General features: G+C 52.9%; 4 protein-coding genes across 4 annotated transcripts; 3 read left to right on the forward strand and 1 right to left on the reverse strand.

The window, feature by feature from the left end:
• Nucleotides 1-726: 726 nt before the first annotated feature.
• E0L32_007589 (uncharacterized protein) lies at nucleotides 727-2848 on the forward strand (the record flags this gene model as incomplete). Its single annotated transcript, XM_031142350.1, has 6 exons — nucleotides 727-1609; nucleotides 1662-1788; nucleotides 1851-2015; nucleotides 2067-2607; nucleotides 2665-2788; nucleotides 2841-2848. 6 exons carry the CDS (start codon nucleotides 727-729, stop codon nucleotides 2846-2848), a joined length of 1848 nt encoding a protein of 615 aa, XP_030993321.1.
• An 882-nt stretch (nucleotides 2849-3730) lies between these two features.
• On the forward strand, nucleotides 3731-4790 carry E0L32_007590 (uncharacterized protein; the record flags this gene model as incomplete). The annotated part of the gene is made up of 4 exons (XM_031142351.1): nucleotides 3731-3890; nucleotides 3947-4275; nucleotides 4341-4659; nucleotides 4717-4790. 4 exons carry the CDS (start codon nucleotides 3731-3733, stop codon nucleotides 4788-4790), a joined length of 882 nt encoding a protein of 293 aa, XP_030993322.1.
• A 1459-nt stretch (nucleotides 4791-6249) lies between these two features.
• On the reverse strand, nucleotides 6250-7263 carry E0L32_007591 (uncharacterized protein; the record flags this gene model as incomplete). Its single annotated transcript, XM_031142352.1, has 1 exon — nucleotides 6250-7263. The coding sequence occupies one exon, from the start codon at nucleotides 7261-7263 to the stop codon at nucleotides 6250-6252; it is 1014 nt and encodes a 337-aa protein (XP_030993323.1).
• A 678-nt stretch (nucleotides 7264-7941) lies between these two features.
• On the forward strand, nucleotides 7942-11781 carry E0L32_007592 (uncharacterized protein; the record flags this gene model as incomplete). The annotated part of the gene is made up of 3 exons (XM_031142353.1): nucleotides 7942-8623; nucleotides 8694-9437; nucleotides 9494-11781. 3 exons carry the CDS (start codon nucleotides 7942-7944, stop codon nucleotides 11779-11781), a joined length of 3714 nt encoding a protein of 1237 aa, XP_030993324.1.
• Nucleotides 11782-11886: the final 105 nt, after the last annotated feature.

Consider the following 11886-nt stretch of genomic DNA (forward strand, 5'->3'; position numbering starts at 1 on the left):
GTGTTCGCAACTGGCTAAATCGTTCAAGGAAAGTGAGTCCTTGACGCCATGATATGGCTATTTTATAACGACATCAAAGCCGCCTCCCGAATGTTATCCCCGAATTAGGCTTACTGAACCTGTTCAATCCTTCTCGAATCATAATACGCATACAAATATGTCAAGCAGTTAGCACCCACCCTCGCCACCCTTCAAGTGGCATTCCCTCATCCACTAATCCAAAAGCCGTCAACCAGGTGGGGATTGCTTGCCTTGTTCTCATCAGCCGTTGGGTCAAATTTTGTGGCCCCCGGATGCATCCAGGATGTCAGCACCTGCACAGAGACGTCATTGGCCACAGTCTGGGGTTGTGTTGTCATGCCCCCTCAAAATGGGATCCATCAGCGGCGGATGAGAAACATCCGCCAGCGGACGTTGCGATTCCTTCTACGACGATGCCTGCGTTTCTCCTGAAACGGCGTCATCCTCCAACCACGCAACCATCACGCGACCCAAAATCGAACGACTTGGCTCGTCGCTGGTTATCGTCAAGCTTTCCTAGGTCAACGCCAAAGCGGGCATAATGTCATTAGTGAGACGTTCCGCTCCGAGCGGCGTCGCAAGGAGAACACAGCTAGCCTGTGAATCATGTAGGAAGCGCAAGAGAAAGGTAGGGCTTACTGAGTGCATTCCTGGAGGGAGAAGCATAGTTTCTCAAAGCAATGCGCTTACTCTTATCATAGTGCGATGGGAGGAAACCTCGGTGCCAAACATGCACAGCTAGCACCACCACTTGTGTCTACCTGGCAGAGAAGACAACTAGGAAGTAAGGCGAACCGGAACACACCAAAGCAGTGGCAAACTGACTTACTATTCCACGACAGAAAGAAGTATTGGGACGAGGAATATGTCCGCTCTCTAGAGGACCAGATCGCACTGTTGACCTCGCTCTCCTTGAACTCCAGTGACCAGCCGAGTGTGTCTGTCGACCCGCACCTGATGCCCTTCCTGGATCTACCTGCGCCACTGAGTTCCAGCCCTGCTCTCATGCTGCCGCTGGATACCGAGTTTGACACTAGCCGGTTTTCGTCTGCCTTGTGCGAGTTCGCTTCCCTAGATTGGAACGTCAAATACTCGTCCAATAAGAGTACTCCCGGCTTCCAATTCACTGGATCGGTGGGACGGTTCTCTATCCCCTTTCGAAAAACACTACCGACGTTTGAAGAAGTGCCCGCCTCTTCTCTAAGCGAAACGGCCACAGGGCGTCCTGAGCCTTTAACAATTGCCACTGCATTAGACGCAGATCTGAAAAGCCATCTCAAGGATGTCTTCTTGAATCACATCAATAGTTACTACCGCTTCGTCAACCCGCAATGGCTCATGTTCACCGATGTCTTCCCCGAAAACGACACAGTTTTGCAGTTTATGTACTCTGCCATATTCGCCGTGGCGTCACACATCTCGAGTCGAACGGGCCCTACAATAACAGAATGCCTGCTCGACCATGCCGAAAAGATGGCCATGGAATGCTGCCGGGAGCATTTGTGCTTACCTGTCACACAGACGTTGCTGATCCTGGCTTGGTATAAGCACACGATACTTGCCACGGCACACGGATACATGTACCATTGTATGCCTGTTATACACGCAAGGTCTCTTGCTGTTGGCTAACGCACCTCCAGACATGAGCATTGGGCTGTCGACGCATCTGGGTGTTCTGGACCAGAGGTTCACGATGGCCGCAGAGGTGAATATTCAAGATATGTCGCCAACCATCACAACACTCTGGGCGCTGTTCGTTACAGACAGGTAACACACCCTGACCCTCGATTACCACATTGGGATTCTTTGTTAATCTCCCAGGCATACAGGGTCGCCACACCAACACTTGGATTCAAGTCGAGCATTCCGTGGGACATCACCAAGATCCCCCGCTATATTAGTACAGTTACGGTAGATGAGACCGATGTCACAGACCTTACCTTCGAAGCCCACTGTCGCCTGCTGGAACTACAGCAACAACATCTGGACGCCATGTAAGCTTCATTCTGGATGGGACGATGGGGTAAGACTGATATTGGGAGTAGATACGCATTCGACTTCCAGACGCGGCCACCAGCAGAGCGACTGTCGGCCTTCTGCCACGCGTCGAGCGCATTGACTCTCTTTCGCTCGCAGATCGACCCGCGACTTCTCATCACACGCACATCGACGCCTCATACAGCCCAGCTCGTCTTCTGGATATACTACCACTGCGCAATTCTAAACCTACACCGACCTTTCATCTCGCCTCGGTCCGCGCCGCTTCTCCCCGGTCACGATCCTGCCTCGTCATTCACGGCTTGCTCCGCCGCAGCAGACGCGATCACCAAACTGGCGAGCCAGCTCCCGGTCAACGAACACACGGGGGCTATCAAGGTCCCGCCGTACATTGTGTACTGCGTCATGCGCGCCGCGACGGTTCAAGGGATCAATATGCTGGGTCCTGATGCCCGCGCAAGAGCGAAGGCCGCCTCACAATACCGCGCGTGTAGGATGAGCTTGTGTGGCATGGCGAAGACTTGGCCGGTGCCTGGACTCGAGATACTAGAGTTCTTACAGGAGGTGATGAGGAAATGGGATCTACATGTGAGTGACTAAAGAAGGCAATTTCAATCTCCCTGGTTTTCTTGCATCATCCTGTAGGCTATCATGGGCGAGCTCATTTGGGGAAAGTGTGGCATCTGGGCCATCTCGAGGACGTTGACCGACGTCATGAAAGTAAGGGAGATGGCGCAGTTGCGCTCTACTCTACTTCAAGACTCTGTGCGTAAGATGCCAAGTCGCCCCATCCATGTGCTTCCGGTACATGCGACCCATAGGGGGCTGACTGGCCCCCATACCCGCCGTTGATGGCGGGTTGACCTAGGCATCCATCCCGAAGTGATACCACAATCCACCTAATCTGATCGGTTACGACTCAAAGTCATGCCCCACAATGAATATCAAGGCCTAGATCTGGGCATATCGTGCCTTTTTTGGTAGATCAGGTGAGAGGAGCATGTCAGAGTCGTTCGACGGGCCAATAGCTCGCCTGCAAGCCTCACGTCAGCACCTTGTTGCATTTTGTCTTCAGCTCTGTTGGGAACCAACGTAATAGCAATAAGAACGACACCTTTTCAGCCCTTTGGTCGTGAATCTCGTTCATTTGCAAAGCGCACCACTTTACGTTATTCAGCTTTCTTCTTGCATGTGTCTCACGCCGCAACCCCGCCGCCGCCCAGCTGCCCGCCGCACGGGGGCGACAATGTCACCTCTGACTGGTGGCCTGATCCCATCCAATCGCAGCTTGGCCACCATTCCTTGGCAGTTGTACGCCCTTGGCGTCTCGTCACTCGATACGGGCACTTTCCTCCAGATGACAGTCTTGCCGCTGAGGCCAAAAATAGCTTCAATTACATAAACAAGTTTCGCATCGAGACAAGCTTAATTGGACGCCATCCGAACCGCCCTTAGTAACAGGTGCCACATTCACCTTAGTAAGTGGTGTAACGTGCCCTGTCCGGGGTCTCACTCGCTGGCGGGGTGACAGCTACGATGAGGGGAGTGCAGATCTGATCTTGACCAGGCTAGGTAGGTGTATTTGCGGCACGGCAGCGTACCGTGAACAAAGTATTTAAAGTCAGGGCAAGCTGTACATGTCCAAGTGGCCCAAGGGTCTAGACGCTCTGTAATTCAATCTCAACTCAATTGACCGACGTTTCTACCCATCATGCGCTCCATCCTCTTTTCTGCTGCGCTGCTCGCAGCCGCTGTCTCGGCTCGAGACGTGCCAACCAATGTCCGCAACTTCTACAACTCTGTCAAGAACGCGGGAGCTTGCTCCAAAAAGATCGGCCCTGGCTTCTACAGCACCGATGGTGGATCCGGAAGTAAGAACAAGCTTCTCCTGTAGAGCCCCTGGGCGTGACCTAACACGCTATTGCAGACTACTACTACTGTGGCGACCACAAAGATGACTACAACGTCATCTACCTGAAGGGCCCAGGCAGTCAGTTCGTCAACATGGACATCGACTGCGATGGCGATCGCAGCGGACCTGGAAACGACGGCCGCTGCAACGGCGACGGTACTTCCCAGGACATCACATCCTTCCAGTACATTGTCAAGGGCTACAACAAGGGCATCAATGACCTCAACCCCTTCGTCCACCCTTACGTGGTGTTCGGCAATGTCGGCCAGGGCAATCAGTTCGACCCCCAGGCGCACGGAATTAAGCCTCTCAGCGTCATGGCTGTCGTATGCGGCGATAGGCTGGTAATTACCCACTGGTCAGCATCAATCCTGAGTAGAATGCTAATGATGGCTTGTTATACCCTTAGATCTATGGTGTTTGGGGCGATGAGAACGGAAATGACGGCCCGCACCCGGTTGTCGGCGAGGCTTCCATCTCCCTTGCCACCGCCTGCTTCGGCAACGGCATGACTGGCAACAACGGCCACGACGAGAACGATGTTCTGTACATTGCGTTCCCTGGAGATGATGCTGTTCCTGGGGCCGGCGGTGCCAACTGGGGCGCCAGCAGCTATGCCGCCTTCGAGAACAGCATCCAGGACCGTGGAAACAAGCTGATTCAGCGCATCGGAGGCGGTGGCGGCGGCGGTGGCGGGAACGACTGCTCTTGGCCTGGTCACTGCGAGGGTAAGTTCTCGATTAGCTCGCTCCGTTTGCTTAGTGGTCTCTAACTTTTATTTCTAGGAGCATCCTGCAATGATGAGAACGACTGCTCGGATGACCTGGTTTGTAAGAATGGCAAGTGTGCCAAGCCCTAGAGCGGCGGGCATCTGACATGGACTGGAAGAAAGAAACCGGATTTATGTTTCTTCCATCTTAACTTTGGCTATCCATTCATGTTGAAGTGTCAGGGGCAACTACAGAAAACGGAAGAAAAGCCGATAGCAAGTAACAAAGCACACTCGTTTGATCGGACAATCCCTAGTCGTGGCAGTGCACGATGATCTTTCCATTATGTGAAACACACTTACGAAGTCATACGAGCCAGTAGCTTCGAGTAGTTCAAGGCTCGGACTCCATTTCCCAGGTTGCAACTGTCTGTCTGAATGGCTTTATCGCCGGGGTTTACAAGAGTGAGAAAGAAGCTAGCTCGATCATTCCTTACTATTGTCATGGTTATGGATGGAAAATTCATACGTCCCTGCTACCCCGATGCGTTGCCAGTGCGCTTCAGTCCCGTAAACTGGGCTCGATCATAACCAAACTTTTGTATCTGATCCGTCAGCTTATGTCAGATTAACTGAAACCAAATTGTGACGCTGCTAATGATCTCGAGTCTGGTGATATGGACATATGAGCCAGGACCATGGCAGCTCGGAGATTCCTTGACTATTTGAGACGCCAAGGGATTGACACCTTAACCTCACCTTCGGTCTGGACAATTGAGCTTCCTGTCGACCTGGACACCTAGACAAAAAATGGAAATAATAGCACCGAGATGGATCCAGAGGTCTTGTTATGTCCTCGTCCTTGATTCCTGGCTTGAAGAAGAACTTCCCTTCAAATAATCATTGCAGATGGCAATCTTGGGTATAAAAATGGTGATATCCCCGTCTTCATCGACAGCGATAGAAACTTCACCGGGTCTCTTCTTCCACTCCAAAGCCCAATAGCCGGAACACATGCACCCTAATTGAGCATCGTCATACCAAATTATCTGACAATGCACTTCATCGCCGTCGCTATCATTGCTCTCTCGTCCGCCGTGTTAGCCGCTCCTGGGGCTACTGCGGCCAGCGCCAACTCCCTGACTGCCAGCGCATGCACGGACGACTGTGCCTGTCTAGATGCAGGCAATAGTAGGTGGTGGGATGAGACCACACGCTGCTGTCCTGGCACCGGCGGCCATCTAGACCCACCTGTATGTTCTCGCCATGCCCATCCCTTCCCATTTCTCTAAGAAGTGTGCTATCTGACCAATTCGTGTTAGGACTACTGTCGTGCCATCCCGGAGGAGAACGTACAGACCAAGTTCGCAGCTTGCTGCACTGGGGGCCGCTTTGAGTGCCATGGGCAGACCTGCAGTTGATAGGGCTTGGCCCGGGAGTCAGTTGGGACGGGATTTGGTTGCCAGAACAGGATAAAGTCTTTTGCATTCCCTGGAACCTTTTGTGTATTTCCAACATAAGCAATTATCTAGCCCAGGAAAGACGAAGGGCTGCACCCAGTCAGGCCCGAAATGCTTCTGTATCTCCTGGTAGTAGAGAAGTTGCAGCACTAAGTATCGCCGTCCACTCTTAGATACCTGGCAATGCTTTGAATGGCCTGCTTGTCCCCCACTACCGTGCCGGCCAGATCTCTGTCGACCCAGTCTTTGGTCCAACCACCCCCAAAATCAATCAACCACGCATTATCGTCCCTGTCGATGACAACATTGTTTATCTTCCCATCTCCCCAGACCACCCCGATCTCATGAAGGCAATCGATTGTCTGACTCTTCTCCGTACTGTCAAGTTGGTCAAGCGGTGGTTCCAAGCCAGAGGGGATCCATTCCCGCAACAGTCCGATAACAGTTCCCAGCTCGGCGTGCTTGACGTATCCAAGCAGTTTGGGGACGCGGATTTCCGAGGCAAAGCTTGCGCGAGCGCCATCAACTTTCCTCAGCGCCTCCAGTTCCCGCCGCACCCTATGATCAAACAATCCAGTCTCGCCAGCCTTGCAAAGCATGACAGGCTGCTCATCCACCAAGACCTGACTGACGACACTTCCGCCACGAACAAGGACATCCTGGACAAGAACATTTTTGGAGGAATATTGAGGAAGCGTGTCATTGATGTCAAAATCGACGTCGACATCGCAATCAGGGTGACCAAGGTCGGCATACGCGTCGATAGGACTGATTGGGAGAATATTGGGAATACCGTTCACAGTCTTGAGCTGGAAGTTTGGTGTTTCGGGATACAGGACCGAATGTAGGTTATCCGGGCTGGCCAGTCTTTCGGCCGAAGTAGGGGGCTCCTGTCTAAAGACGGACCCCCCAGCGGCTTCTAGAATATCTAGGATATTGCCAATGGCGGCGTCATATTCCGTGTCATCATCGACAGTAGCAGCAAGGTTGAGAAGTTTGATAAGGTGATCCTCTACGGTGTGCTGCCCTGGCGAGGCGCCAGAGAACACCGACACCGCAACGCGCTTCCCGTACACCTCGACAACGACTTCGGCGCCGTCGACATCACCGGCAAAGATGTCGACAACTGCCATTGACACGTCTTGGAGGTTGGTTGCAGGCATGGTTAGGGATATATTCCGGGACTGCCGAGCGGCAGGTACGGTGTGCATGGATATGGAAGTGAAGAGAGAAAGGTGAGCGGCATGAGCCCCTCCACCCCCACTCTCCCAAACATCATCAGCCCTCGTACGCTGCCATCATTACTGGTGAACCATTGACTCAGGACGAGGTCCACGGAACAAGCAACACGCTGCCTGCTGCTAACTTTGATAGATCACTGAGGGTGGTCTTGATGCATGGGAAGTGACTAGTGACGTAGATTAATTTCTGGTTAGGGTTGCTATCATCCCAAGCAACCGCTGCTGGTGGGTAAGCCTGTCTCAATTATACGAATGCTCCTATCAGGAGGCTATCTTTGAAGAGTGTCGGAATATTTCCTGCAAGCAGCCGTGATGCAAATAAGGTCATCACGTGAGACAAAGCCCCTTGTGGCTTCAACCGTTTGGGATTCTTGAGACACAACTCAAAATTGCTCAGCTGAACAAAGACACTTCATTCTTCCAGATTGGCCAATTGTCCCTTCTTGCAGCAACTCCGAGCGTGGCGCTTAGTCTTGTTGCTTTTTGATTCTGCAATTGGTTTTCTGGTCATATTTTCATTGTCTTTTTCATCTGCAGACACCTCAATTGCCGTCCCTTCAACTCAGTTGCTCGTGGCTGGGCCTTGCTTCAGCCGGAAGCATGCCGCTCGATTCCTCATGCCACCAGAGTGAGGGGGACCACGTCAATGCCTGGATTCCTTCCTCTCCAAGTACATCGCCTCTCCGACAAGCTAACCACTCGCATCGCGCAATTGACAATGTCCCCATGAGATCCAGGGTCGCGGGAGCTCCCGGCGGTGCAGCTCCACTGCGGGGTGCGGGATTACTTGTGGACAAGGCGCCACCCCAGCAGGAGAGCGGTGCCTCTCACGCTGATGATTTGCAATCTGGAAACGAGGTTACCACCCTGGAGAACTTCGATTCCGATGATGAGTTCTCTCCGACCCCATCACTGGTGGATGCTCTGAGCGAGGCATTCTCGCTCTCTCAAGAATCTCAATCCCAAGAGTTCCAATCTCAAGAGTCCCAGTCTCGAGAGTCACAGTCTCAAGAGTCACAATCCCAGGAGTCTCCATCATTGTCGCCACTGCAATCATCTCTGGCACAATTGTCTATCCAGTCACCTTTGACAAGCTTCGAATACAGCCCGAACACTCCAGATTCGCCCACCAGTGACAGAACCGCTTACTACAGCGCCGAGGATGTTGACAAAGTTGGAGGCAAAGACGAAGGTATCAAACCAGCGACGCGCAGCATACTAGGCGAGGTGGAATTTTTGGCGTCTCTGCCTACACTCGAAGAGCGTTGCAACCTGTCCTGGCGTAGGTGATCTGTCCCCACACGTCAACTGTTGACTGTTGCAATGCATTGAGGAATCTAATCAGCCTACAGCAAAGCTTCCAACGTCACTACGTTCTGCTCCCTTTCCCGCAAGATGGGAGATTCTGCGTGCGGCCCTTCATTGCTCTGTCGAGCCAGGCGAGTTGGATCTGGTGTACGACGCAGAATGGGCTGCTGATCAAGGGACGCTCTGGGCCGCTTTGGCAGCTCACCCCTCCTTTGCGGGCAAGAACCTGCCATCGGTTTCGGACCCGGAGCTATGGCAGAACATCATGAAAGATGGCTCGACATTCGGAGACAGAGTCGTTGTCTTTGCAGCAACAGCCACCAGGCTGAGCAGAGCAAGAGTCATGCCGTTCATGCGTCTGCACCTTCGCCCTCTACAAAAGGAGAAGGGAAATCGTATTTACCGACGGTTTGGCTCAGACAGGTTCATCGAGCTTACGATGCCGTCCATCCACGATCAGAGCCGTCAGTTATTTAATAGCCAGCGGGCTCAACAAGTGGACAGGGTCATAACCTGGCTCAGTGAAAGCAAGCACAAGTTCGCTTTCCGAAAGTGGACCGCATTCTACACCCGAAACTACGGTCTAAAGCAACCCGAGAAGACTTCCGCCTTGGAAATGAGAGAGTCAAGACCAGTACCGTTGGACCGTGTGTATCTCTTTGCAGAAGAAGACGAGGGATCTCAATCTTTTCAAAGGTATACTCGAAAACAGATGCTGGACTGGCTTTTGCAATTGGACATGAATCGGGACCAACTCGCACTCAAGCTTTTCTCTCGCATCGCACTTGGTCAGTTGACAAATGTTTCTTGTGGGCAATGCGTATGAGACTAACCTAGTAAATAGGCCTCTCAACAACGACACCTCTACTGCAGATTGCATTTGACGACCATCAAATCATCCACCACCCAGGCGACTTCCCGAAAGACCACAAGGTTGCGATGAACGATGGAATAGCACGTATTTCTCCTGCTCTGATGAGCAGGGTCACCTCAGATCTGGGCATCCATCCGCCTCCAGCAGCATTCCAGGGCCGATTTGGCAGCGCGAAGGGGATGTGGATTGTCGACCACACTGACAAGACTGGAGGCGAGTGGATCGAGACATTTGGCTCACAGCGAAAGTGGGTGTGCAAGTGGGAGGAAAAGCAGCACCGGACACTAGAAGTCAAAAGCTGGTCGTCAGAGTTGAAGCCGGCTCTTCTCAACACTCAGTTTCTTATGATCCTCCAGGACAGGGCCCCCGATAAGGCCAAGCTGTTTGAAACTCTCCGGGACCGCGTTCAGACTCAGCTCGCGGAGGATCTGAACCTGACGCGGAGCCTTGAGAGCCCTGAGGCGTTTCGTCAATGGATACGCAACAATTCATCCAGTTTCGTCCGTGCAGCCGATATGGACAAAGGCCACGAGTTTCTTGGCGGACTCCCCGACAGCAAGACAGGGACCTTGGAGCGATTCATCGACGCAGGCTTCGACCCACGTAGAATGAAGTTTGCGTGGGACATTGTTTCAGAAATCCAGGAACACAACTGCCAGAAGCTGTTGACCAAGATCAACATCAAGCTCAAGAAGTCGACCTGGGCTTTCATGGTTGTCGACTTCTCAGAGCTCCTCGAGCCGAACGAGGTTCATTTGAGTTTCTCAAACCGGTTCAAAGAGAGCCCCGACGACATGACGGGACCCCGGTTCCTGTCAAACCGGGCCATCCTGGTTGGTCGCTGCCCCGCGCATTTTGCGTCGGACATCCAGAAAGTCAGGGCTGTCTTCAAAGAAGAGCTGGATGTCAACCAAGATGTCATCTACTTCTCCACCAAGGGACTACAGCCCCTCGCCGACAAGCTCTCTGGAGGCGACTACGATGGCGACAAGGCATGGATATGCTTCGATCCCGACATTGTCGACAATTTTGATAATGTCGAGGACTTGCCACCCATGCCAAACCTGAAGCCTTACATGACGGAAGACAAGACGACGTTGGCCGAGATATTCGAGGAATCCAGTGAGGACAAATACGTCGATGAGATGATCCGCAAAGCTTTCCACTTCAGCATGCAGCCCAACCTGCTAGGAATGGCCACGACGTACAAGGAGAAGCTGTGCTATGACCGAAACAGCATCAGCAATGATTCCGCCATAGCCCTATCGTGGCTACTACGAGAGATAGCCGACCAAACGAAGCGCGGTATCACATTCACCAACGAGGACTGGTGGAGTTTCGTCAAGGACCACTGCGACGACCAACGCAATCTGGCCATGCCGGCATACAAGCAGCACTGGGAACGCGGAGTCGAGAGCAGCCTGGAACACATTCCTCTGGAGCATAACTCGGAGCACCTCATCGACTTCCTGATCTTCGACGTCATCATCCCGGCCATCCGGGCAGAGAGGCAGGGCTTCAGGCAGATCACGCAGGCACTGAACGAAGGGGCGAGCGCATCAGCCATGGTGCCGGATTATGACCGCGACCTGACCATTCTCTGCGATGAGCTTGATGGGCAGACGAAAACGTGGGACATCGAGCCGACGAAGGCAGAGCTCGAGGCTCTATCACGCCTCATGAGTGGCCTCCAGGAAGATATCCATGAATGTGCGGCCCTGTGGTCAAAGATCATGGCAGAAGAGGCTACGAAGGGCGATCAGGAGAGCCAATACCGCGTCAAGGTTCAAAGAGTGTACGAGAAATGGCTCGTGATCAAGCCCCGAGATGAGGAGTATGCTCGGCAAGCTGTGCGGGGTATCGGTCCTATCCTCCAACAGGAGTATCTACGACCGGAACTTCGCGGGTGGGAACTACTGAAGGCCAGCATGACTTTCAAGCTGTACCATCGTCGGAAGTACACGTTTGTCTGGCGTATCGCTGGAGAGCAGCTGCTGTACATCAAGTCTATGAAGGTGTCGCCAGATTGGGGTGTAAGCCGGGCAAATGGATCGACCACGCTTGACAGGGCCAAGGAGAAATCGGACTGGAGGATGGATGCGGGCGTAGTGCCGGTTCGGGGCGACGTGTACTCGATTTTGAGACCTGACAGCAAGAAGATCAAGCAACTCTCGGACAAGAGGGACGGACCCAAGTCACATGTCGGCGACGATTCCTGCCGAGGTGACAGTGACGCTGAGGAGCCGGACGACTGTTGATTACAGATTATGGATGGGGGTTTTATGGGCTAGGATGGTGTGCGAATACTGTTTTACAATGTGATTGATATCTCCGTCGGGAGGCTGGACCAAGTCTCACATAAT

Source organism: Thyridium curvatum (genome assembly GCF_004353045.1).
Source record: "Thyridium curvatum strain D216 chromosome Unknown NODE_47_length_323349_cov_79.126483, whole genome shotgun sequence".
Classification (NCBI taxonomy): domain Eukaryota; kingdom Fungi; phylum Ascomycota; class Sordariomycetes; order Thyridiales; family Thyridiaceae; genus Thyridium; species Thyridium curvatum.